Here is a 23,939-nt window from a genome sequence, read left to right on the forward strand (position 1 = left end):
GTGGCATTATATAAAATAATTCATATTTTGTTATTAGATCTTAACAATTTATTTATTTAACTTTATAGTTTTCATTTTAATGAATGAACTGCATTTGTTCTGTAAAAGACAACATGATGGGCATTTAGACTTATATTTACTCACAAAAATCACCCAAAATCCCAACAGCAGTTTACCTTTGGAAAGGACGACTTTTACTTGAATTCTACAGCATCATACATATATACACTTTTATAGGCTTTCATTTCATACAAAAAAAAAAAACAATCCATGTATATGGGAAGCGAGAACAATGACCTATTTGAACCCCTCCCCCAAAACCACAAAAATAAATATCAAACCGTTGTGTGCAGCTCATTTGGACACCCCACGGGACGTGTGCTTATCTTCAGTGGGGAAAACCTCAGGTGTGATGGTAGCACACCTGGGCAAAGGCAATTTATACTTGTTTTTAAGAGTATGAGACAATTCCACAGCTTGGGCAAGCTACAAGTCACAGCATTTATATAAATGTGTCACATCTGGCGCACACACTCACACATGTAGAAAACAATGCATGTACATGTACAAACAAAACAAAGTCACACAAACAGATAAAGCCATGATCATGAAAATGTTACCTTCTCTGTGGAGTGTGTCTTATTGGTGATTCATAAAGGACTTTCCATGGCCAATTACTATCTAGTTATGCTTAAAACATACAATGGAAAATGCCTGTTTTGGTGCAAGTGCTTATGCTGCATTATCAAAAAGCAAACATTTTACAAACACTTGCATTATTTTGGAAATTCCATGACAGAATTCATATTTTGTTAGCCACCATTGAGCATTGTAACTGCATTTAAGATGTTTCCAAAGGTGATGGGTGGTTCTTGTGCATGACTTGGGACTGCATGCTTGTTTTTTGTTCTCCTTATCACCCTCCACAAGAGGAAGACATTTCTTCTAAAAAAAACAGACTTTTCCTTTGCGCCGATTTCCTTGAAACTATTCCAAAAAATAACCATGGTTGGACGGAAGGAGGGTGATATCAGGAGGAAGACGCGAGATGCATAGAGGGCTACTTGGTTGGGTGCACGAGTCTGTTTGTCATAGTTGTCCTCTTGAAGCCCTGACCATACAAGATTCCTGACTGATAGACCAACTCAGTCTACTGGAGATCTCTGCACACCTCGCTTAGCTGCAGAGGTGGAAAGTGAAGTAGCAGGAAGGTGTCCGTTCTTGAATGATGAACAACAGAAACCGTAGGAGTTCACCTGCTCCGTGTATAAAATACTGCTGTACCAGACGTTGGAGGAGGGGCTCCGGATCACCGGCTGATGTCCCGGTTCGCTTCCCAGCTCTTACTGCCGGCTGCCTCGCCACTCCCCCCAAAGTCAAAGAACGGGTGCTTGAGGGAGTCCGCAAGGACCAGCCTCTTGGAGGGCTCGTACTCGAGCATACTTTCGATGAGGTCAAACAACTGGTGGTGCTCCTCCGCCTCTGACAGCAAGTATCGCTGGAAGAGGACAAACCAAAAAAGTAACAAAAGAAGTCATTGTTACAAAACTGTCACATTGGAGTCAATGCATTCTCTTCTCCTCTCCCGCCCACTGCTCTCACCCGCAGAGGTTTGCAGTTTTCCCGGACGTATTTCCCCGCTGAGGAGCTCTCGTCCCAGTCAAGACGGCCTCGATAGAAATACTTCTGTTTCCTGAAAAAGGTGGTCCGTACCAGGGTTATAATAGTTTAGGAATTTTCATTATTGCTAGCTTTTATTTCGTTTTTTAATTTTGTTTTTAAAAATCATCTTAGTTTTCATTTTTTTCAAAAATGTTTTTTTAGTTGTTTTTTTTTTTATTCCTGTTGAGAAGTATAAAAATTGGTTGTACTGTGTACTATTTTTTCAGTTTTGTAAACAAAATGTAGTTTCAGTTAGATTTTGCCTTTTAAAAGTTTTTTTTATTTATTTCGTTAACGAAAATATTTTTTAGATTATTATTATTTTTTTTTTTTTAGTTCGCTATCGTTAGTTTTTGTTAATTAAAAATAACCTTGGTCCGCAATGCAAGTGTGTATTACAAGCATTCTGACTGGCCTATTAATTCTGTGTATGGAATGTGTCAGATGGGCTTTCATCAGCCTGTAGGGGGCATGCGTTTCTCACCTCGTCTTGCGGATCATTCTGGATGGCACAGGTCCAAGGATTCTCTCCATCATGGCCAAATGCTCCCTGTTGTCATGAGTCTGATAAAAACAAATTAAGTCAGATGGTATTCATGTACTGTATGCACAACCGCAACTTACTGTACTGTATGTAGTAGGAGCCCTCCACTTGGTATTTAATCAGCGATTCCCCACCTTAGCGCAACTACAGATTTCTTTTTGAACCAAATCCTATCCTTTAATCAATATACACACCCTCCAAACGTTTTCGAACGGTAACAGTAAATGAACAAATGAGACAAAGATTAACCTTTGCCAAAGGGTTAGGTTTAGAAAATGGATCGATCTGGTCACGATCCCAAATATACAAGCTCATCAGTGGAGGTAAACTATACTGCCAAAATAAGTTCATCAGTTGTGTACCTGAAACAAGGTGAAGCCCAGGTAGTACTCAAACAGGATACAGCCAATACTCCACACATCACAAGGATGGCTCCAGCCCATTTCTAACCACCAAAAACAAGGAGTAAACACAGATATACAACAATGTGTCCCAGGGCACAGCATACCGGTGGTACGCACAATTGGGCATAAATGACAGCTGAGACAAGCCTTTATTCATCATTAACCCAAATTTCCTCTTGAATATCGAGAAGCAAATTGAATCACACCGAAATGAATGCATTTGCGGTCTTTACCTAAAATGACCTCAGGGGCTCGGTAATGCCTGGTGGACACAATAGTGCTGTGATGCTCATGGTCGAAAGTGGCGCTGCCAAAGTCCACCACGCGTACGGCTGTGCTCTTAACCGTCCTTTCTTCTCGTTTCTGACACACAAAAAACAGTGTCTTGAGTGTATCGCTAAAAAAGGTTTAACTCATAAATTGGATCACTTACAGGGGAAGTCAACCCCAAAGATTTCTTTACAATATGTTCTATGCAGCCCCAATAGTCTAAACACGGCCTTATGATTGATATTGTGTTTGTGGAATATGAGTTATATGAGTTAATGAGTAAAATCCACTCGTTTTTGTCCATCTCGGGGCCGAGACCATTTTGTCACTTGCTGTCGACTGAAAATGACATCACAATTGACATCACTCAGGTAACTACCAATCACGGCTCACCAGTTTTCTGAAGCTGATCCACGATTTGTCGCTGAGCAACTCTGATGTCATTTTCAGTCGACAAAAGTGACAAAATGGCCGCCCCCTGAGATGGCTAAAAATAGGTGGGTGTTGCAATTGAACTCATATTCCACAAACGCAATATTAATCAGAATGCCGTGTTTAGAATAGTGGTGCTGCATACAACATATTATTGTAAAGATTTTTGGGGGTTTGACTTCCACTTTAAGTAATATTAAAAATATGTCAGTCTTACCTTTTCCACATTGTAGGACATGGTAAAATCCGAGTTGACAAAAAGGATGTTTTCAGGCTTAAGGTCTGTGTGTGTCAACTTATTGTCATGGAGAACTGTGCAGTAGAGCAAGAAACATGCTGTTGTTAGTGCCATTGGTTTGACAAGAGTATTTGCACAAGATGCAAAGTCAACAGGACTACTTTGGCTGGCATATATGTTCCAGCTCACCCGTGGCCCTAAGCGTATTAAAGAAAAAAAAAATGGACCGACGTTGCATATTGTGTGAATTCCTCCTTTTTTCTCTTTGAAAATGAGAAGACATTTGAACTTACATTTTACAGCTAGACAGACTTGGTAGGCCATGTGTCTGACTTGACCAATGGAGTACGGCAGGTAGTTGTTCTCTTTGAGGAAATCGAACGTGCTGAGCGCAAGCAGCTCAAAGGAGATGCACATGTGACCGTGGTAGTCAAACCAGTCGTACATCTGCACGCACAGGCTGCAAGGCAAACAGCATGGAAAGACTTCAATCGTTGACCCTTGAGGGTAAGTAGTGGATATTGCTGTTAAACTGACATAACTCCAATGACAAACATTTCATTTGTCAACATGATATTCCTTCAATTGCTGTACCACAAACTTACAATTTGTTTTCAGGATCCTTCTCGTTGATCTTCTCGAGCACATTGATCTCGAGGCGAGCTGCTTCTTTGTACTTTTCCACATTCTTGATAATTTTCAAAGCAACACTGGATGCTCCCCTTAAAAATGAAAGATGGAAAACCAAATAAAAAAAAAAAGATACAACCCGCATTTCATATCTTAGTTGCCTCTGGAAAAATAACTTGTTGAAGTGAAAGTAGCGGCAACACGGAATTTCTGATTTTGTAACGTGGTCTTTTAAATGACACGCACCTGCGATGGTCAATGCACTGCATCACCCTCCCAAAGGTGCCTTCGCCCAAAGTGCTGACAATCTCATCTGCAAAATAGCACAAAGAGAAGAGGGGAAAAGGGAACAACAGCGGGGGAAGAGAGAACAGGAGAATTAGACAAATGGATCTGCGGGGGTGAACACATCCTAGAACCTATCCTGTTTTACACAGGGCTGCCTATTCAATCGGGCAGGCTTGACATACCATAAGCGATGATATACTGTATATATCACTATGAAACATGAAGGATAAAAAGGGGGGGGATATGTGAAGTGCCCCTTTCCCTTAATGACCCATTTGCAGCCATCAAAAAGTGGGCAAGTCCGCCCCCCCCTTTCCAAATAGAAAAATAAACTCAATAAAATGTTTAAAAAAAAGAAATCAATGTGTATGTGTATATGTGTATGTGAGCTGGTTGTAAATGTCGAAATGGAAACGTTAACATGGTCTAGTCGAATTTCAGAAAAAAGAAAATATCTGAAACAACTAGCTAGCTTTTGCAATGCGGCAGAGAAACAATTGCAAGTGAGATTCTATGTTGTTAAGTAACCTGTGAAACATAAACAAATGCTACACAGCTTAATTCCAATAAAAAAAACAAAACCAAAAAAAACATAGCTAAAGTCTTTGACGGAATCTTCGTTCTTGCAATCCACCCTAATTCAGCTAGAGCGAAGAGCTTTCTAGCAAGGCATCATCATCATCATCATCAGGCACTCCCATTTAAATGCTCTATGCGTTAATACTCATACGGAGAAGGGTTACGATAGAGTAGTGGCAGTGAGTACATCTCTCTTGCAGGACGTCCCCACTCCGACAGATCAGGTGCCCTTCCTCGTCGTCCCTCACACTCAGTGCCCGCGTCCGGCTGTTGCTCCGCTGTTTTCACACCCAAACCGCCATCAGCAGGTCACGACACAACCAAGGGGAACATGGGGGTATTCAGGGGCAGCCGTGGCGTCAGGCGGCACAGGCAGACGAGGAGGGCGAAGGAGGGCGGTGATGTAGTTGTTGGTGGGTTTGGTGGTCATGGGGCGATTCACGCATGACACCACGTGAAGAAAATATATAACGATAGGGATATAGTGCAAGGGAACAAGTCAAAGATCACATGATGTCCTCTGCTTCCCCGCCCCGCCCCCACTACCTTTAAAGCACAGCTGCTTAAAAACAAGTGAGCAACTGGACATCTATCCATTCATTCAACGCAAAGACCACATAAGAAAACATTAAAATCAGAGCTTATTAGCTTGACTTGTCAGCTTTCATCAGATGGTAAATAATAAGGAGGGGACCAAATGTAAGCGAGCAGGAAAGTTACGACCTGCTCATTTGAAATCTATTGACGTGTGGTGATACAAAGATGTAATTTAACAAATGTATCTTAAATGCTATTATGCCCAAACAGAAAATCTCACTGAATCTGAATAAAGCATTTGCATTTTTGGTGGAACATTTTCACTTTTTGCCCAACACAGTAAAAATGCAACTTGGTACACATGACAGGCTACAGCCACATAATTGCACTTGACCAAAATAGAAAAAAGCTGAGGAAATGGCACCAAATATTTTTTTAAAAAGAGTATTCGCCCAAAACTAATTTATAAGTTCAGTCCTAAAAATGTGTAAAGGCTGTTTGCAATAAAATGAAAATGCTCTCCCAAAGTGACACACCTATTTAAAGAGAACACAAAATAAAATGCTTTTGGCAGAAGAAAAACAAATCAGAAAGATTAAACTACTTACCAAGTCCAGGGGCTATGAAGAACAAATGATTAGAGAAGGAAAGAGGCAGAGAGAGCTGAGCGCAAGAGAGAGAGATGGAACACAAAACAGGGTGAAGAGAGTTAAAAGACCCTCTCGGGTCTGGCTGTACTCACCGAGGATGATGGGCTATAGGACCTGGTTCTACGCCGCCTTCGTTTGTGCTTACGCCTGCTGCCCTTTCGTCTGTACGAATCATCCCGCTCACGTTCCTTTTCTCGGCCCCGTCGGTAGTCGTACATGCTTGGCGAGAAGTCGCGTGGATAGTAACTTTCAGGCGGTCCATGTGGCTCCCTTTCTCTGTCATGATCACGATCTTCATCTCGGCTCTGATCCAATCGTCTGTATCCCTCGCAGTATCTTCTGTCAAATGGCCGGTGCTCTGTTGAGCGATTGTCATAGCTCCGACTGCATCGGGGCACAGACATACATTTAGGAGATCGCTCACAACTGGAACACAATTATGTTGCATTTCACTCAAGTAAGTGGGAAGTCAGAAATGTCCAACTTTTGACTAGGGAGTAGCTGAATTCCCCTCCTCATCAGCATCACTAAACTGTGGGGACCCCCAGGGGTCCATTACGAGTCCAGTCCTTTTCTCCACACAGTGAGAGGGTTCCAGCTGCCTCTTGTCTCCATCAAAAACATGGTATGACTGAATCTACATTCCTCAGAGGTGAAAGACACCAAATGCTCAAAACCTTGATTGGCTGTCTGTAGAATGTTAAATATTCATAAAAATGAATCTTAACGGGGAAGTCCACCCTTTCTAGCCTTAAAATGCATCAGTGTCAAAAACAGTTATTACCAGTATGCTACCAGAATGTTAACGCAACACAATACGTTTTCATCGAGTCCAGTGCTGTCCGTAATGTGACAATACGTCGGAAGACAAAAATACATTACACGTGTGTCCTTCTGTTTCCACGAGGTGCCTCCCACGATTTACGGCTGTAGTGTACCGTATACCTCCACCGAAACAACTATAGTAAGTTGAACCGAAAGTTCACTGTGAAACACAATTAACTCTCTTGTTTATTCTACGACGACTGAGTAAGTTACATGTCAAGCATGGTGTCCAGTCTTATTGGGAAAGTGCGATGAATAAAATAGATTGATTCATTTTTTTTCACACTAGTTGCATGCACTGTTTCTTCAGTGTATTCTTGCACGTGACTCAGCAGCATTTTAAAGGCGCACAGTTTAGCTGCGGGCATTTCGTATTTTGCGACTTGGGCCCGTACTGATGACGTTTCACGAGATCACAAGGTCGTAAGAACGGACAAGCGTGCTTATTGAGAAACGGACAATTACTACCACAAACTAACTTAACACGCCTTCCCGAGGACCCCCTTAGTTGCCCAACAAGGTGCCTGACGTCAAATATATATGGTTCCGTATCCAACGATGCCTGCACAAAATGCAGCAATTATAGGGAATTTACCACACTTAACATGTGTTGTGTACATGACATAGTACATGTCTGCTGCACTTATTTGTACTTCATTTTGTTTTGCGGTGTTCTGCCCTGCTGCTTATAGTCAGGTCGGCACTGTAAATGAGAGACTGTTCTCAACTGCATTGTCTGCTTCAATAAATAAATATGTAGGAAGGGGGAAAAACAGCTCACTGCCACTGTATGTCAAATGTTTGCTCTCAAACAAACAAAAAATAAATACATAAATAAAAACGATTGATAAATATCAATCAATCATATCTCTCCCAAGTTGGGTCACTGGTATCTCAAAGAATCACTATATATGAAAAAAACAAAACTGCCTAAAAATGGTGTGTTATTCAGACTGCTGCTGACAATCTTTTTTTCCCTTCACAAACAAAGCAAACAATTTTTGTTCGATCATCTGACGAGAGCACTTTTATGCTCTTTTAAGCTCCAAGAAGGTCATTTCTGACTTTCCAGTTGTCTTGAACACAAGTGTTTTACTACTAAAAATCCTGAAACGTTGGAAACACAAACATACCTCCTTGAGCGTACATAACCTGCATCGTGTCTCTGTCCTCGTCCCCTTCGGTCCCGATCTCTGTCCCTGTCTCTGTCACTGCTCGAAGAGTATGTGGGTGATCTTCTGTGTCGGTGTCTGCGCCATCTATCCTTTTCTTTCTCTCTGTAACGATCATTGTAGCTGCTGTGGCTGTCTCTCTCAGAGGACGTGTACCGTCTGGTGTGAGGCATCTGGAAGGTTTTTGGAATGACAAATATGTTAGGGGAACGGCCCATTGCGCCTTTAACTGAGTCAAGACACTTTGAAATTACATTCAAGTTGAGGAAGCAATTGATTTGCTACCCAAATCTTGCAAAATCTAATTTTCGTGTGAAAAAAAATGCAAACATGATAACAGGTTTTACAAAGTAGTGTCTTAGTTTGTCTGGGGTGCAATGTGGAGTAGATGTAACGTTTTCAGCAAGCCCAAAATTGGGTGAACATTAAATGACACCATGCCCGCCGTGGAAAGCATATAAATAGCCGAAATAAATTGCATGATCCCGATCACAGACGAACGACCCACAAACAGCGAGAGATTTAGCGCTGAAACCTCAAGAAACTAAAGCCAAACACATGCCTCCGGCCAATGTTAGTTGAACTAAAATTTGGTGTTTACACTGTTACGGTGAATTCCTTTCCAATGTTGCAACGAAATTCTATGATAATTCAGTTAGAAACATTGCAAACAATGTCTCAGTTTATTCGATTATTGCTCGACTGTCATATTTATAATGCTATGGCAGAAACAAGCATGAATATGTGTGAACCAGTGGCTGCATAAGTTAACAAATCAGACAGCAGCATTTGCTAGTATTTGACCGCCATCTTAGCAGCTATGCTTTTGCAGTTAGCACTCGTGCTAACCATTTGAACTGGATGTGGTTATTTAACTACACAATTCTCTTCGCCTTCAACGCCTACCGTTTTAGCAGCGAGCCCTGTACGCTTGTCCCACAAGAAGTCCGTGGTGCTGGCGTTCTTGTCACATTTATATTGTTATCGGCTCGGTATATCCCAAGCTCCGTTGCTAGCAAGTAGCTCTATGTTCGGTGCGCCTAGCGAGTTCGAGCTACGAATAGTGGAGCAAATGGTGCGTTCCATGAAACCGGGAAATCTGGGTAACCGACATAATAAAAAGTGAAAAACGATTCCTAAAATCTGGATTCCTTTTCACAAATTTGGGGGTGGTGGTGGGGTGGGGCGGGGCGGGGCGGGGCCTTCGTTCGGTACCGTAATAAACCCCAACTTCACCAATATGTTGAAACATGAAGTCACGCGATGGTGACGCCTTCTTAAACGTCAAACGAATACAAGCTGTATTTATTGTGCCAGAACGAGTTGTTTTTCGTCAGCATAAATCTGACTTTGACTGTAATTTGCTTCTTTCCGACTTCCAAGAAGTCTTGAATGCATCGTCGGGCCGGAAACGGATGTGCAACAACTTGTTTTTGTACGTTAGAAGAACTTCTGGCGGAGCTGCTTCAATATTTGGGAATGTTTTTAAAATGATTAATGCAGCATTGTAAGTAGTTTTTGTTTAGATATTATTTGGTCGTATTAGAACTGCATATCAATGATGCGGTATTTACGAAGTTACTTGTGTGTATGGGTCGGTGACACACGCTAGCTGCATTTGTGTGCATTTTTTCCTGATTGTCTTTGCAGGATCAAAGGGGGTTTTTGCCGTTTAGCCGGCCCGCGACATGAATCCACCTAACCCATTCGGAAGTCCACGGGGTGGAGGTTTCCAAACGACGAGCAGGGCTAACACTAGTTCGTTCCAGACATTTGGACAGCAAACCCCCAGCAGTCTGCCTCAGAATGTGGGGATGTTTCAGCCATCAGCATTTGGTCAACCATTGGCCTCAAAATTGCTCGTGAATACCATGTTTGGACACGGTCCTTCATTTGGACAGCAATCACCACAAACCTCATCACTCCCCAGCCACACTGTAGCTTTTAGCCAGCCTACGGTGGGAGCAAGCAACACGGGCTTTGGTGGCAGTGCTGGACCAGCTTTTGGATCTGTTAGTGGATCAAGCCAGAGTTCAGCTTTTGGACAGACACCTGCATTTGGACAGCAGTCTGCATTTGGTCAGGACCCAAGTTTTGGTCAGCCGTCTTCAGGTTTTGGACAAAAGCTTGTAGGGTTTGGCCAGCAGCTTGCAGGATTTGGAAACACCCAACCAGCCTCTGTCTCTACTGGTTTGTTAGGGCCACCTCAGAAGATAGGTTTCGGACAATCTGTATTTGGACAACCACCTACTACCACTGCTGCCAGTAGCCTGTTTGGTACTACTCAAACTCAGAACAGAGGATTTGGATCTGAATTCACTTTCAAACCAGCCAGTGAAGTTCTTTTCAAACCCATCTTCAGTGGCAGTCCTGAACCCACGAACCCTCAAACCACGACATTGTCCAGTTTACCTTTTGGCAGCACCACTGAAAAGACAAGTTCCAGCGCTGTTGGTATTAGCAGCACCATCACTGGCTTCTCTGGGGCAAAGTCTGGGTCTCTGGGCTTCAGTTTCTCTCAACCTGCTGCTGCTCCATCCCTTCCAGTCCAAAACAACCCACTAACAACCGTCAATAACAGCGGCCCTTCTAGCGCTCTGCAGTTCATATTTTCCCAGCCTGCTGCGCCCTCTAGTTCCAACACCACTGCACCTATTACGCAGTCCAAAACACCATCCACTTTTAGCTTTTCAACTAAAACCCTCCAACCCCAAACAGCACAACTTTTCGGGGGAACCGGTATTGTTCAACCCTCCGCTTTCAGCGACAATAAATCTAAAGCAGAGCCCACTTTGGACAATAAAGTGACCCAGGACGGGGACACAAATGTATTTCCACAATTTAGAAAAGGTATGAAACGTAAAGAAGAGCCTGCAACAACCGTGTCCACTGTTGCACCAGAAACTATTGCAGAGGAGGACGAAACAACAGAAACTTCTTCACAGAGACAGCCCGCAAAAAGGCCTCTGGTGAGGGCTCGTGCCCCCGCAGGGTTATTCAGCAGAGCTTTGAGTGGACTTCGAAAAACTGTAACCAATCCAGTTCGACAAGAGGCAAAGGAACCTCTGCAACAGAAACCACAACTAGAGGAGGTGGCTAGCGAGCATCCTCAAGTACTGCATGAAAAACCGACTGCTACCACATCTGCGATACAAACCCTGAGCCCTGAGGTGCTGGAAAAAGCTGAACAGTCAGGTGAGATTTCACACTCAGTAGCGATGTCTAACTGGCCACAGAAAATGAATGCATGGATATGCAATGCTTGATCCACTTTGAGGAAGAGTAACCTGAAATGATTATAATTCTTAGTTTTTAGTTAACATCGGAGAAAATACTGAAGTGTTAGATGAGTTTGGTTTTTTTTGCAATTGATTTCACAGTTAATCATTAAATGTTATTTCACTTAAAAAATGCTGAGGTCATGACATTCCATCCGTTGCTCATTGTGTAACTGTGTTATAAAAGTGTAAAATGAAGTTAAACGCTGATAATATTAGCAGTTAAAAAAAAACCAGACAAACCTGCAGAGTGGGGATTACTGCTTATCCTTGTGAGTTGCTACGCATTACTCCTGTGTACATTCTGGTTATCTGTTTCATAATTATATTAAGGCATATTTTTCAAGCTTTTTTCTTTTTAAATCTTATTCTAGGTTTACCACACCCCCAAGAACTGATGGCTAAAGCCAAGACGCCATTGAGAACTGTCGCACGTAGCGAGAGCTTGGACAGCCTCAGCGGGATGTCTCCCACTGACTTCACTGTCATACAGTGCAAGAATATTCCCCCGGCCCTCAACAAAAGGGGCATCATTGAGAAGCATTTTTCTCGCTTTGGAAAAGTCTGCAAGATCTTCTGCCGTCCTGCTAGGAACACAGCCATCGTGCATTTCAACAACCACGTGAGTTCAATCAATGTCACATTCTCCAGTTGCTGAATTTCTTTGTGAAAATTTTAACAATTGACTCGTGATAAAAGTATTTTTTACTGCAATATTGCAGACTTGCCTCTCTTTGGAAATGACCCCAGATGATGATTTTCATATCTGTGTGAAAAACATTCAGTTAAAATAAAGAACTCATTCCTACTACTTCATGAGCTAGAGCTCACTGTGTTCATAACATTAGTCACCTTTTTTTGACTCCCTTCAATGTAATTCTTTCTTGCAGGCATCCGCAGCCAAGGCGAAGAAGAAAGGCAAAGTCCTCCATAAGCATGAACTCCTCCTTTTGTGGCAGCGAAAGAAGCAAAGTGCGAGTCAAACCAATACAATAAATCAGATGATTAGTAAATACAATATATTGGTATCTGTACTCAAGAGGCAGATGTATGCGTAACAGTCTATAAAGTGGAAGTCAACCCAAACATATATTTTTTCAAGAAAATGATCTAAGCAGGTCCATTCGTCGTCGAAACACGGCATTGTGATTAATATTGCGTTTGTGGAATATGAGTTAAGCAGTAAAATCAACCCGTTTTTGTCCATGTCTGGGGGCGGCCATTTTGTCACTTCTGTGGACTGAAAATGACATCACAGTTGCTCAGGGCTCAGATAACGACCAATCATAGCTCAGTTCCAGTTGTGATAGGTTGTTACCTGAGCCCTGAGCGACTGTGAGATCATTTTCAGTCAACAGAAAGTGACAAAATGGCCGCCTTCCGATATGGTTAAAAACAGGTGGATTTTGGTGTTTAACTCATATTCCACAAACGCAATATTAATCAGAATGCCATGTTTTGACGAGTGTAGGCTCATAGAACATATTTTTGTGATGAATCTTTTGGGGTTGACTTCCCTTTTAAAGCAGAGGTCACCAACCTTTATGAAATGGAGAGGTACTGCTTGGGAAGTAATTAATGCAAAGGGCTTGCAGTTTGTTTTCATTAATAATGATTTTCATCTTTGTGAGAACACTGATCATGTTAATTATTCCTCCCAATAATTATCAACAACGGTTTATTTAGCAAGGTAGATATCTAATTAATATCAATAAGCAACACTTTATTTCTATAGATACCTGCAACTGTTTACATTTTCAAACTGTCTACAGTATTATTTGGAAACGGTGACCCTCGTTTCAAAGTTTAGACTCACATCTTCTGTTATGTTCTCTACTCATTTCATCCTGAAACGATGTTGTCTATTTTTTTACGATGCATCAGGTCCAGGGGATAAAAGCGGAAAATCTGTGGCAGAAAAAGCTGTGGATGAAGGCAAAAATCAGGAGGATGCTAATTTCAAGGCTTCATCTCCTCTAAACCGTCCTGTACTTAGCAGCGCCTTCAGCCGCAGGTAATAGCCAATATAAGTTTTACCAGAGTAACTCCTGCAATCGAATCTGCTCTGTAGTCAAATTATTATTATTGAAGTGTCCTTACGGTTACTTTCCAACACAACTCAGATATTTTGTGTGTCTGCTAGCTCACCAGTGAAGAAGCCACCAATAGGCAAGTTTCTCCAGCTTGACTGTGAACTTCAGAAGGAGAACGTCCCAACAACTCCGAACTCAGAGTGTCTTGTCCCCCTCATCGGCGTTGTGGCTGAGACATCGGAGGACAAGTACCGCCTTCTAGAGCAGAGGGACAAACTTTTGCGGCAGGGTATGGTTTCCATTCTTCACCGACCTATTGTTGTCAGCGTCTGTTTTTGCCCGTTTGTGTATGTCACTGAACCTCAAGCGTCACAATAATACTCCCTTACTTACGCCCACTAGGTCGACCCAAAAGTACGGACATGGACCTCTCAAAGGTTTTTGTAGGAACGTGTCCTGACATGTGTCCTGAGAAAGAGAGATACATGAGGGAAACAAGAAATCAGCTCAGCATATATGAAGTGCTCCCCAACACAGAGATGGTACGCTTTGCAGTGTATTGTCACAATGCATCATGATCATATTTTTTCCATCATAATTGTGTACGCTTCAATAGAGTTGTTGGGAAAAATGGCTGGTAAATGTCGTATTCCAAATTGGCACAACCAGGTGGATCACGCGGCAGCCATCAAAGAGTACAGTCGTTCATCAGCTGACCAGGAGGAGCCCCTTCCTCATGAGTTACGCCCCTTGCCGGTACTCAGCATGTCCATGGACTATCTGGTCACGCAGATCATGGACCAGGGTCATGACAGCTTGCGAGATTGGTATGATTTTGTCTGGAACAGGACCCGTGGTATCCGAAAGGTAGGAAACTGGGTTGGAATGGTTGACCGGGCGCAAATATTCCAAAAGTAACCCCATTGTCCTGTTTTACCAAAGGACATCACCCAGCAGCGTCTGTGCTGCCCATACACCGTCTCACTGATAGAGAAGTGCACACGCTTCCACTTACACTGCGCCCACCATCTCTGCGAAGAGCCAATGTCCGTTTTTGACGTCAAGATCAACAACGAGAACTTGACAAAGTGCCTGCAAAGCCTGAAAGAAATGTATGAGGACCTGAAGGACCGTCGCGTCTACTGCCCCCGTGAGGCCGAGTTCCGCCAGTACAGTGTCCTGCTGAAGCTCAATGACGGCGACATCCTACGGTTAGTGTGCAAAATCACACTAGCACGAATGCGATGTATTCACACACTGTATCGAAGAACTGTTTCCATCTTGTCTGTACAGTGAGGTCCAACAGTTCCGCGATGAAGTGCGCAACTCCCCCGAAGTGCATTTTGCAGTGCAGGCGTTTGCCGCACTCAACAGCAACAACTTTGTGCGTTTCTTCAAGTTGGTGAAAAGAGCTTCTTACCTGGCGAGCTGCCTCCTCCACAGATATTTCAATCAGGTCAGGAAAAACGATCATTTATCGGAAAGCAGGAGAAACAGCTGGAACGGATTACTTGCATTTCTATTCAGTTCATTGGGCAGTATTCATTTGAAATACTACTAAATTCGAGTTACAAGCGTATGCACAGAACGAATTAAACTCTGTAAATTAGACTTACCGTTTTCTTCAAGCCGCCTTATGTGTGTCTGTGCAGGTCAGAGCGAAAGCATTAAAGACCTTGAACATTGCTCACACGGTGGGTCCACGGTCAACTGCTTTTCCAGTGGAGGACATCGTTCGGATGTTGATGTTCTGCAGTGCGAAAGAAGCAACTGACTTCATCCAGCAGTACAGCCTCAATGTCAACGAGGGGTGAGTGGCACTGCTTTTATGTGGAGCACATTAGAAAGGAAAGAGACCAAGATAAATCATTCTTCATGCAATTTTTAAAGACACGTGTCTGGATCGAAGACTTTATTTATTCATCACCTGCCGTACTTGACAGACTTTCCACTTTTTGTTGACAGTGTGGTCGATCTGAATCGGATAGCCTATCAGGAACCGGAGTTGCTCTCCCAGAAGAAGTCAGAGGTCATTCAGGCCAAAAAAACAACGTCGACTGGGGAAGTTGTGAATGGAGGACCCCTCCCGAATACTCCTCAGCACAAACCGGTCTGCACCTTTGATTCGTTCAACAAGTACAGAGGAGGCGGCCCTCTGAGTGAGCCTGCACCCCCTCCATTTAAAGGTACTGTCACACCAATGAAAATTCAAGATGTGGAAACAAAACAACAAATGATTGTTATTGTCCATAACTTTGATTACTCATGACCTACTTCAAACATATATTTTTTAGAAAATTGTGGTTGAACTCAACTTTGATGCTATTCAACAAGAGCCGCTGTCCTCCTGGTAACATCTTATTATCCATTTTTTTTTTTTTTAGCTATTGCTGCCAACGTCGAGGCTATGGCCACGCCCATCGTCCAGTTGCAAGCCCAGACCTCGCCAGTCAGGCATCCTGATGTGCCAAATGTTTTTGGACTGAGACCACCTGTTGCAGAAAAGACGGAGTCCGGCGATGCGGCCCTCCACGCTGAAGCGCCGCAGCTACTCCAGCATGTTGCTCCGCCTCCACCCGTCAAAGCGCCGTCACCTGCACCGGAACCTCAGCCAGTCTTCAGCGATGCAGTGGGGAATCCTTTTTTTTTTTTTGCACTTCATCTGTTCACATCTTACTCGAATACTCACGTTCGTAGCTTTTTTCCTATCTCCAGGACATTATGGCTGAAGTGGACTGCTTGATTGATGAAATGGTGGCGACATCTGCAAGAGCGGTAGCTGCTGATGGAGCCAGTTATGCCACAATGGCTCTTGTGTAAGTTTTCATAATCGGTCATGCATACTTATGTGCAAAATGTTGACTGTGCCTGCGACAATTTTTTTCCCCTGATAAACCTTGAATGTATTTTTTCCAATGCTATATCCGCAGTGAGAGCAGTGTGCAGGCAGAGTCCGTACTAAATGAGGTTTTAGGAGAAATGCTACAAGACGTATCTTCTAACGAGATCCGTCTGGAAGAAAAACGTGTCGCCGAAGAGAAACGCAAGATTGAGGAAGCAAGGTTTGTCTTGTATTGCTTAATTTAAATCAAATTTATATCGAAAAATCTCCCCCACATCATCAATTGAAATACTGATTTGTGCAGTGATCACAAAGCAAATTAATAGTTGTCTCTCTCTATTCCAGGCGGAAACAGGAGCATGAGAACTTTTTGGCCAAGTTCAGACTCTCTTTGTTCGCCGAGATCATGCAGCAAGTATTAGACGAGAGTATCAAGGAGACTGCCGCCACAGTGTTCCAGTAAGACTGGGTCCAGATCATTTTGGACTACAATTTGGGAAGTTGTCATTGTGCACGTCAGAGTGTTTTTTTTGTTTTTTTACAGCTCTAATCGATCCTTTAACATTCTCAATACAGATTTAGTGCTTGTGTTTGTTGAAAAAAATACATAGCAAGAGGACCATGGGGGGAAAATATAAAACACATTAAATCGTAATCGCAGTATTGTGGGGGGTAAATATCACAGTTGGGTTATTTTTCAAAATGGTTCAGTAATGAAATGTTTATCCTTTTCAGGGAAGCATTGGATGAGAAAGCACGTTGTGTCGCTAAATGTTCTCAGGAGGTCTGCACTAGTCTAATTGAGGAGACTTTAAAAGCAGACATTGCTCTGCTGGTGGAAGAAGTCTTTTCAGCTGAGCTGCAGCGTGCTCGCAAGTACATCAAAAGGTAGGGGGGAAATTTGAAGCTTGGAGTAGTTAATGCGATGATGGTAAAGTTACATATCTTTTTTTTTTTATTTTTTTTTTTTTGTGTCTTCTTACCTGCCCAACCAGGTGGCGTGACGTGGTAGCAGTGCGCCGGCAGCTGAAGAGACAGATGAGAGGCTTCCCGGCAGCTCCTTGCTTCGTGGACCCTCGCTTCAAATTGAAGGCGCTGGCTCCAAGCGCTCCCGCACAACAGTCAATAGAGGATCTGACTTGTGGAATTGTAAACCTGGGAAATGCAGGAAGGTTATCGCTGTCAAGCACCAGGTATTCTTTTTGTGTGTGCGTGTGTGTATGTATTCCACCTTTGGCTAGGATCGTAAAGCAACTGACTCAATGGCTATCTTCAGGGTGTTGAAAATGAGACATTTGGCTGTCCACCAAATGAGAGTCCAGTACTACTATCAACAGCTTCTTGAGTAAGTCCTAATTTCAATTGTCTGCTGTCTTACAAACAACAACTAACGAACAAACTAACTGTGTTGCCTTTATTCATTTATTACATTTTTGTGTCACAGTGAGTTAGTGTGGGCGCCGCTCGACATGCCAGCACTGGTGATGGAAAATCTCCACAACCCACCTGATAGAATCTTCTGGAAAGCTGTCGTCTTACTACCCAGTGACCACGAGAGTATAGCCAGCCTAGCAGACAGGTGAGTAGCTGGTTGTGACAGCTCACCTGTTTCGGAAGCGGAGCCATATTCGGTCGCAACTGTGATGTCATTTTCAGTCGACAGCAAGTGGCAAAATGGCCGCCCCCTGAGATGGACAAAAACGGGTGGATTTTTATTTTTTTTTAATTATAATGAACAGGCAGAAAAATAATGTGACTATACATCTATATACATGGAGCACCATCAAGTCCTAGTATCAAATCAGAACATATTGCATCAAGCGATCACCCCCCAAAAAAGTTTATACTTCTTGTACATCCATGAATACAGTATCTTAAACACAAAAAAATTAATTGAACAATTGAGTGGAATAAAAATAAAAGGGTATCGTATCTATCCATTTAAGCAATACCATAGGTTATTCTGAATTTTATCCATATGTCCCACAATCTCCCACATTTCTCTCGCTCATATCTAACAATGAACGTCAACTTCTCCATTTCAAAAATCTCCCTAACCACCTAATCCAGTGCTTGACTATTGGGGCATCTTTTGACAACCTTCTTCTTATTATTGTTTTTTTTTGCACGCTAACAACAAGATGTAACAAAAATCGGGTGGCTTTTACTGCTTAACACTTAATCCACAAATGTGATATTAATCACAATGCTGTGTTTAAACTAGCGGGGCTACATAGAGCATCATTTTGTAAAGAACCTTTTGGGTTGAAAATCATTTGTATTCACCAAACATGTGGATGTCATTTCCCGTCCAGGATTCTGTCTGATTGGCTCGAAGTAAAGCTTGCTGGCAGCCAAGGTTCAAAGTTCACAGAGGATCAGCGGGATGGCACACTGCAGACCCTTTACCTGTCCAACACAATCAGCGAGAAGGGACATCGAACCCATGAAGTCCATGTCAGCATCAAGGTCTGTCCATTTAAGATTTTGTTACATTTGAAGTGGTTTACACGATTCTCAACTGGTAGGCTGTAGTTAATTTTGAAAAACATACTTTACACTCTATAGGTTGTGTTTTTTTTTTTGTTTTTTTTCCTGCCTTGATGGTTGCTTGCGTGCTTGGCATCTTCCAGGTGTCCAAAGGTCCGCTGACCGAAGAAGGTTTATCCAAAATGGAGGAGCGCTGTGAGCTGCAGGGGGCGGGAGCGCTGATCATGTTGCTTCCCGCGATGCCCTTCTCGGAGGCCGATCGTGACGAGCAGGACGTCCATCTGCTCTCAGCCTTGCTTCAGCTCAAACAGTTGCAAAAAGCCAGCACCTGGCACTGTCCTCTGCCTCTGGTCATTCTGGTGCCGGGGCCTGACCGCGACACCTGCAACACTCAGAAACTTGAAGAAGGCAAGTAAAACGTGGTTTGTGGGGAAAATGTTTTGAGTTGTAACTATTTGGTTCTTTTGTCTCTGGTGTGCTTACAGAACTGATGCTGCCTCTGCTAGTAAAGGATGGCCTCATATCAGAATACACGTTGTTGTTCATACCTGAAACCACAAATGATATGCAGGGATCCAAGCAGGTAATTCATTCGTCCAAATTTGAAATTTGTGAGAGCCGACAAGTCTGAACTGGGCTATTTCTTATGATGATGCAGTACACTACTAAGCCACTTCATATGCTGACCACAGTAATGAACATACTGTATTGTTCTAGTATTATCTTCCTTCCTGACTTACTCTGGTCAATGTTTAGTATGATACACATCCTGACACCAAACGGCACAATGACTACATGAGACCATTTATACAGGTTGACAGTACTTACTGATTACAAGTTTGAAGACAATCCGTGATGCTAACTAGAGGACACATCTTAGTTGTACATTGTTCCTACAGTCAAATTATTTTCACTCTTTCTTCTGCATTTCAAAAGCAGTGCCATATTTTTTTTGTTTTTATTTCATACTTTTTTTCCATTAGCAGAGGAGAACTAGCAACCATTTTATCCAATAGTGTATTTTCTTTAATACCTCTTCTACCTTGCTGTGTTTTTAGCTCAGCTGCGCAATGCGTTGGCTTCTGCCCCGTGCACCTCCACCTATCCCACTTTCCTGCCACACCCTGGTGCAGCTTGTAGAGGCCAGCTTGAGTCTCGAGTTCAGTCGCAGGGTTTCCGCACACTGCAATGAGCGTGCCGCCGCCGGCCTCCCGCCGCAGGATCCCGCTCCCATCATCCGGCTGTACAATGCCGTCATCAGCCACGTTGCTGGTAAAGTGTCGTCGGAGGAGCTCTCCAAAATTTCGTGGCCCCCCGGAGAGTTCTGTCTACCTGATAACGGCGAGTTTGTTCCGCATCTGGGCTGGAACACTAGTCCACACCTGGCCTGGTTGCGTGAAGCCGTCCTCGACTTGCAGCTACCACAATGGAGGCAACTTTCAACCTCAGGTCAGTGTGCAAGTGAACTATGCTGCAGTTGGAAAGTCATACTTTACAAATTACTGAGAAAGTTAATTCAACCCATTCAACACAAATTTTGGGGTAAAATATCTCTAAAATATTTTTTTTAATGTGTAGCAGATCTGTGCATGTAGGGCTTTTTCCCCCCATTAAAGCGGAAGTCAACCCAAACATATTTTTTTCAAGGATATGTTCCCAGCAGGCCCACTAGTTGAAACACGGCATTCTGATTAATTTTGCGTTTGTGGAATATAAGTTAAGCAGCAAAATGCACTTGTTTTTAGCCATCTGTGGGGGCGGCCATTTTGTCTTCTGTCGACTGAAAATGACACCACAACTGCTCACAACGACCAATCACGGCTGACCTGTTTTCTGAATCTGAGCCGTGATTGGTCGTTGTGAGCAGTTGTGATGTCATTTTCAAAAGACAGAAATGTCCGCCCCCAGAGATGGCTAAAAACGAGTGGATTAACACTTATTCCACATATAACACAATTTTTATCAGAATGCCCTGTTTCAACTAGTGGGCTTGCATAGAACATATTCTTGAAAAAAATATGTTTGTGTTGACTTCCGCTTTAAGTAGGGCTGAACGAGTTTTGTTCAGCACTAATTAACGAGTCAAAGTTTATTTGTAGCGCCAGTTCACAACAGACATCTCAAGCAGATCATATGCAAATATGTCTAGCACGCGCAATGTGATTTGAATTCCTCAATTCATTCTTAGTCGTTTTTCCTCTAGACACCTGGTCTGAGCTGTGCTCGGCCATCTATCGCTACGCCGATCAGATCCAAATGACGCATGGGAGTCAGCCCCTCATCATGTCACGTCTGGAAAATCTATTGGAGCGGGTCAGAATCAAAGGCCGCCGCAGGAGAACTTCGGCTTCTAAGCAAAGCTTCTGGGATGATACACACGACGCGTGTCCAGCCTATACGCAGATCCCTTGGGTTGATGTGCTTATCATCTGCATTGACCACAAAATGAAAGACTGGCAGCTTCCTGGACCACCCGTCTGTGAAGGTGGAAGCACTATGTTCTGTGTTCTCTTTTATCGTTTACCGTGCCTAATGATAAGTGATCATAACATGGGGCTTATTTATCTTGACAAGATGCTATGACAGAAGATGGGGAAATCCTGGTTTACTATCTCAGCGAGTCATTAAAGGGCTTCCGACCGCCAGAGGAATGGATCGAGGCCGTCAGAATGACCCACAGGGAGAAACAGCGAGATGACAAAGGGTACAAAAGTTCTCAAGTGCCCCTTTTGCACTGCTTTGTAACTGCTCAACATGGCTCGACACAGCAATGACACTTTTAAATTGGGGGAAAAAGCAAGTACAGTGAACTATTTGGCTGCACTACCTCCATTATGTGGATGGTATTTTTTTTTTTTGTCCAATCAGATTTCATTCTCTGTGTTGCCATGTCAGTCTAGTCTGAATCAGAGCCTTCAGACTTAGTACTGGTCCAACCAGATCCAATCAGATTTTAAATTCGCATCACAGGCAAACTTGCAAGGTCAAGTCAAGGTCCCAAAAATGTGTCTCGCTCTCTCATTGACTTTCTCCCTCCCTAAAGGACAACTTCAGCTACCTACGCTACTCCCAACAACCTGACAATCAGGCAGCGATTGTTCCAGAGTATGCTGGAGCCCCTGGAGACCCAGGAAGCCCCTCTGGACATCTCCCACACCCCAACAGCAGTAGAGGTTCTCACTCACAAGGTGTTCCAAACTTTAGAGGAGGAGAAGGCTGAAAGCAGAAGGTACTGCACCTGCACAAGAAGTAGAGATTATGTTCCAAAACCGTGATACAGACAGACCATATTAATTTTTTTTAAGTAGTCTAGTGTGTGAACTTTGTGTTTCTCTCTATTATACTGTTAGTGTACACACACACACACACACACACACACACACACAACTGTATATTTTAGTGTAAATTGTTTGTGTAAACACAATTCAGGCACATTAAACGTTATCCGCCACATTTAAGTTTTTTTTTTCCCCCATATATAGGTCACATAATTTCATTTGTATTATCATTTGTTTAATACAACAAAAACCTGGCATTGGATCTTTTCAGGAGCACACAGCAGCTTCAGCGTTGGCTAGATGGTGGCGACTTTGTGGACAAATGGTCCACACCACTCCTCATCCCTTCCTCCATCCTGCTCTCCATGCCCTCTTTTCTCATGCGTGGACCCTCAGCAAAGCCTTTGGATGCTGTTTTCACGAAGGTGTGACATTTTGTTCTATATGATACATAGATAAACATTCACACTCATATTACTTCAGCTAAAAGGCCCGCCCTCAATAATGTGACCAAATTCCAGTTGGTGGCTCTCACCTGCACGCCTGCTGATTGGCTCTGAGAATTTATAATCATTGTTGTGTTTCCAGGAAGTGCAGAGCCTCGAGCCGGCGAAGAAAGACAACTGGTCGCAGGGGAGTCGTTTGCCACTGACTGAGCGACTTAGAGACCTTCAGCAGCAGATTGAAGCAAGCCAAAAGGAAGAATCGGCCTGCAAACTGAAACTGAGTGCAATGATGAGCATTGTTGAAGACTGATTTTGTTTTTAATCTAAAGGACGATGTTTACTATCAACTATACTTATATGTGACTTATGTCATTATTGTGCATTGAAAAGTGTTTTATGAATTACTGCAACCTTTTCTTTGACCATTTTAGTTTTTGAGCAAATACTAAATGAAATTGACAACATCCTACTTGTCTTCATTTCAGCCATTTGAGCAATTTGACTGGAGCACCTTGTTGCAAATCAGCTCATGTTGCCCACAATTCTCTAATCATGTCTTTCTGCGTTTATTTCCAAATACGCCACCTGTGTTTACCGGGAAGTGTAGTTTAACAACAGTCACTTGTGAGACGTGACACTTGTTTCAGCTCCCATGAAAAGCAATGCCATTTACTGGTTAGGATTTCAGTGTGCAGTACTTACGACATGTGTCCAGGGGCCCCTGTCTCTTTTGGTCATTGGATATTATGTTTGGAAGCAGATATGAAAAATTACACGTTTGATTTTCATTTTAAAATACAAACACCAACATTGATATACAGCTTAATTTTCTATTTTGTTGTCTGGAACGAGTAAGAGTCTAAATTTTTAATTCTAAAACGAAAATAGAATACAGCACATGACACAAATCGAAATACGGCTCCTATATATCTGTTTTAGATTCCCGGAAGTTGTCACCGAAAGCATTTCTCCTAGTGACCAGGAGATGGCGACAGCGTAGCGCCTGAAGACGATATCGTGAACTCTATTGTAACCTGGAAAAATAGTTGGTATCCTTAATGATAGTAATAAAAAAATAAATATAAGACAAGTAATAAAAACAAATAAAACTTTAATGAAAACTAACTAATTAAAATTAGAAATAGCTTGTTGGGGCAAACAAAAACAACAAACAGACAAAAAAGGCAAGTGGAAGTCTCAAAGTGGTGCCTTATATATATAAAAAATGTTCCAACACCAAAAGGCAAATAAAAATATGAAAATATTTCCCTTATTTTTAAGTACGTAAGTTACTTATCGTCGCTGTCATGTGAAAAACACTTATCGCCATTTTTTTTTTCA

General features: G+C 42.7%; 2 protein-coding genes and 1 long non-coding RNA gene across 10 annotated transcripts in view; 1 reads left to right on the forward strand and 2 right to left on the reverse strand.

Moving 5' to 3' along the window:
- Positions 1 to 166: 166 nt before the first annotated feature.
- On the reverse strand, positions 167 to 19,826 carry clk2a (CDC-like kinase 2a). 8 transcript variants are annotated; one of them, XM_086013545.1, is made up of 25 exons: positions 19,358 to 19,422; positions 18,984 to 19,272; positions 18,671 to 18,793; positions 17,990 to 18,069; positions 17,368 to 17,539; positions 16,232 to 16,306; positions 15,470 to 16,158; positions 15,159 to 15,362; positions 14,963 to 15,039; positions 13,936 to 14,010; positions 13,658 to 13,800; positions 12,362 to 12,456; positions 12,238 to 12,275; positions 8,193 to 8,404; positions 6,327 to 6,618; positions 5,235 to 5,325; positions 4,427 to 4,493; positions 4,156 to 4,272; positions 3,844 to 4,010; positions 3,530 to 3,624; positions 2,844 to 2,973; positions 2,569 to 2,651; positions 2,147 to 2,226; positions 1,603 to 1,693; positions 167 to 1,498 (listed from the first exon to the last, which is right to left on the reverse strand). In XM_086013545.1, exons 13-25 carry the CDS (start codon positions 12,271 to 12,273, stop codon positions 1,310 to 1,312), a joined length of 1,650 nt encoding a protein of 549 aa, XP_085869671.1. In that variant the 5' UTR covers positions 12,274 to 12,275; positions 12,362 to 12,456; positions 13,658 to 13,800; positions 13,936 to 14,010; positions 14,963 to 15,039; positions 15,159 to 15,362; positions 15,470 to 16,158; positions 16,232 to 16,306; positions 17,368 to 17,539; positions 17,990 to 18,069; positions 18,671 to 18,793; positions 18,984 to 19,272; positions 19,358 to 19,422; the 3' UTR covers positions 167 to 1,309. The 8 variants fall into 8 exon arrangements, with proteins under 8 accessions (XP_085869671.1, XP_085869670.1, XP_085869673.1 ...); XM_086013544.1 differs by lacking the exon at positions 14,963 to 15,039; XM_086013547.1 differs by adding an exon at positions 13,326 to 13,417 and having other exon boundaries at positions 13,936 to 15,362.
- Positions 9,496 to 23,062, forward strand: mcm3ap (minichromosome maintenance complex component 3 associated protein). Its single transcript, XM_086013540.1, has 29 exons — positions 9,496 to 9,738; positions 9,882 to 11,426; positions 11,884 to 12,131; positions 12,400 to 12,481; positions 13,394 to 13,523; positions 13,653 to 13,831; positions 13,945 to 14,084; positions 14,212 to 14,409; positions 14,485 to 14,753; positions 14,836 to 14,998; positions 15,195 to 15,352; positions 15,508 to 15,728; positions 15,927 to 16,171; positions 16,258 to 16,358; positions 16,473 to 16,604; positions 16,730 to 16,843; positions 17,120 to 17,272; positions 17,380 to 17,577; positions 17,661 to 17,729; positions 17,829 to 17,963; positions 18,700 to 18,853; positions 19,018 to 19,282; positions 19,360 to 19,457; positions 19,933 to 20,323; positions 21,078 to 21,359; positions 21,449 to 21,578; positions 21,918 to 22,103; positions 22,424 to 22,577; positions 22,741 to 23,062. Exons 2-29 carry the CDS (start codon positions 9,920 to 9,922, stop codon positions 22,906 to 22,908), a joined length of 6,270 nt encoding a protein of 2,089 aa, XP_085869666.1. The 5' UTR covers positions 9,496 to 9,738; positions 9,882 to 9,919; the 3' UTR covers positions 22,909 to 23,062.
- LOC147132609 (uncharacterized) overlaps positions 20,878 to 23,939 on the reverse strand; it is a 16,002-nt gene continuing 12,940 nt past the window's right edge. The window contains exons 2-4 of the long non-coding RNA XR_015081941.1: positions 22,688 to 22,875; positions 22,404 to 22,592; positions 20,878 to 22,112 (exon numbers count right to left, since the gene is read on the reverse strand). This is a non-coding gene — a long non-coding RNA (uncharacterized LOC147132609). The remainder of the gene's footprint in view (positions 22,113 to 22,403; positions 22,593 to 22,687; positions 22,876 to 23,939) is intronic.

This window comes from Filicampus tigris, chromosome 18 (assembly GCF_054856515.1).
Source record: "Filicampus tigris isolate MCC_2025a chromosome 18, RoL_Ftig_1.0, whole genome shotgun sequence".
Classification (NCBI taxonomy): Eukaryota; Metazoa; Chordata; class Actinopteri; order Syngnathiformes; family Syngnathidae; genus Filicampus; species Filicampus tigris.

Coding starts and splice junctions, on each gene's coding strand:
- mcm3ap (XM_086013540.1), top strand. CDS start 9,920: ATGAATCCACCTAACCCATTCGGAAGTCCACGGGGTGGAGGTTTCCAA. Junction 16,172..16,257: donor AGCCAGTCTTCAGCGATGCA/GTGGGGAATCCT, acceptor TCCTATCTCCAG/GACATTATGGCTGAAGTGGA. Junction 17,964..18,699: donor ATAGCCAGCCTAGCAGACAG/GTGAGTAGCTGG, acceptor TTTCCCGTCCAG/GATTCTGTCTGATTGGCTCG.
- clk2a (XM_086013546.1), bottom strand. CDS start 12,273: ATGAAAATCATCATCTGGGGTCATTTCCAAAGAGAG. Junction 1,694..2,146: donor AGAATGATCCGCAAGACGAG/GTGAGAAACGCA, acceptor CACCTTTTTCAG/GAAACAGAAGTATTTCTATC. Junction 1,499..1,602: donor AAAACTGCAAACCTCTGCGG/GTGAGAGCAGTG, acceptor GTCCTCTTCCAG/CGATACTTGCTGTCAGAGGC.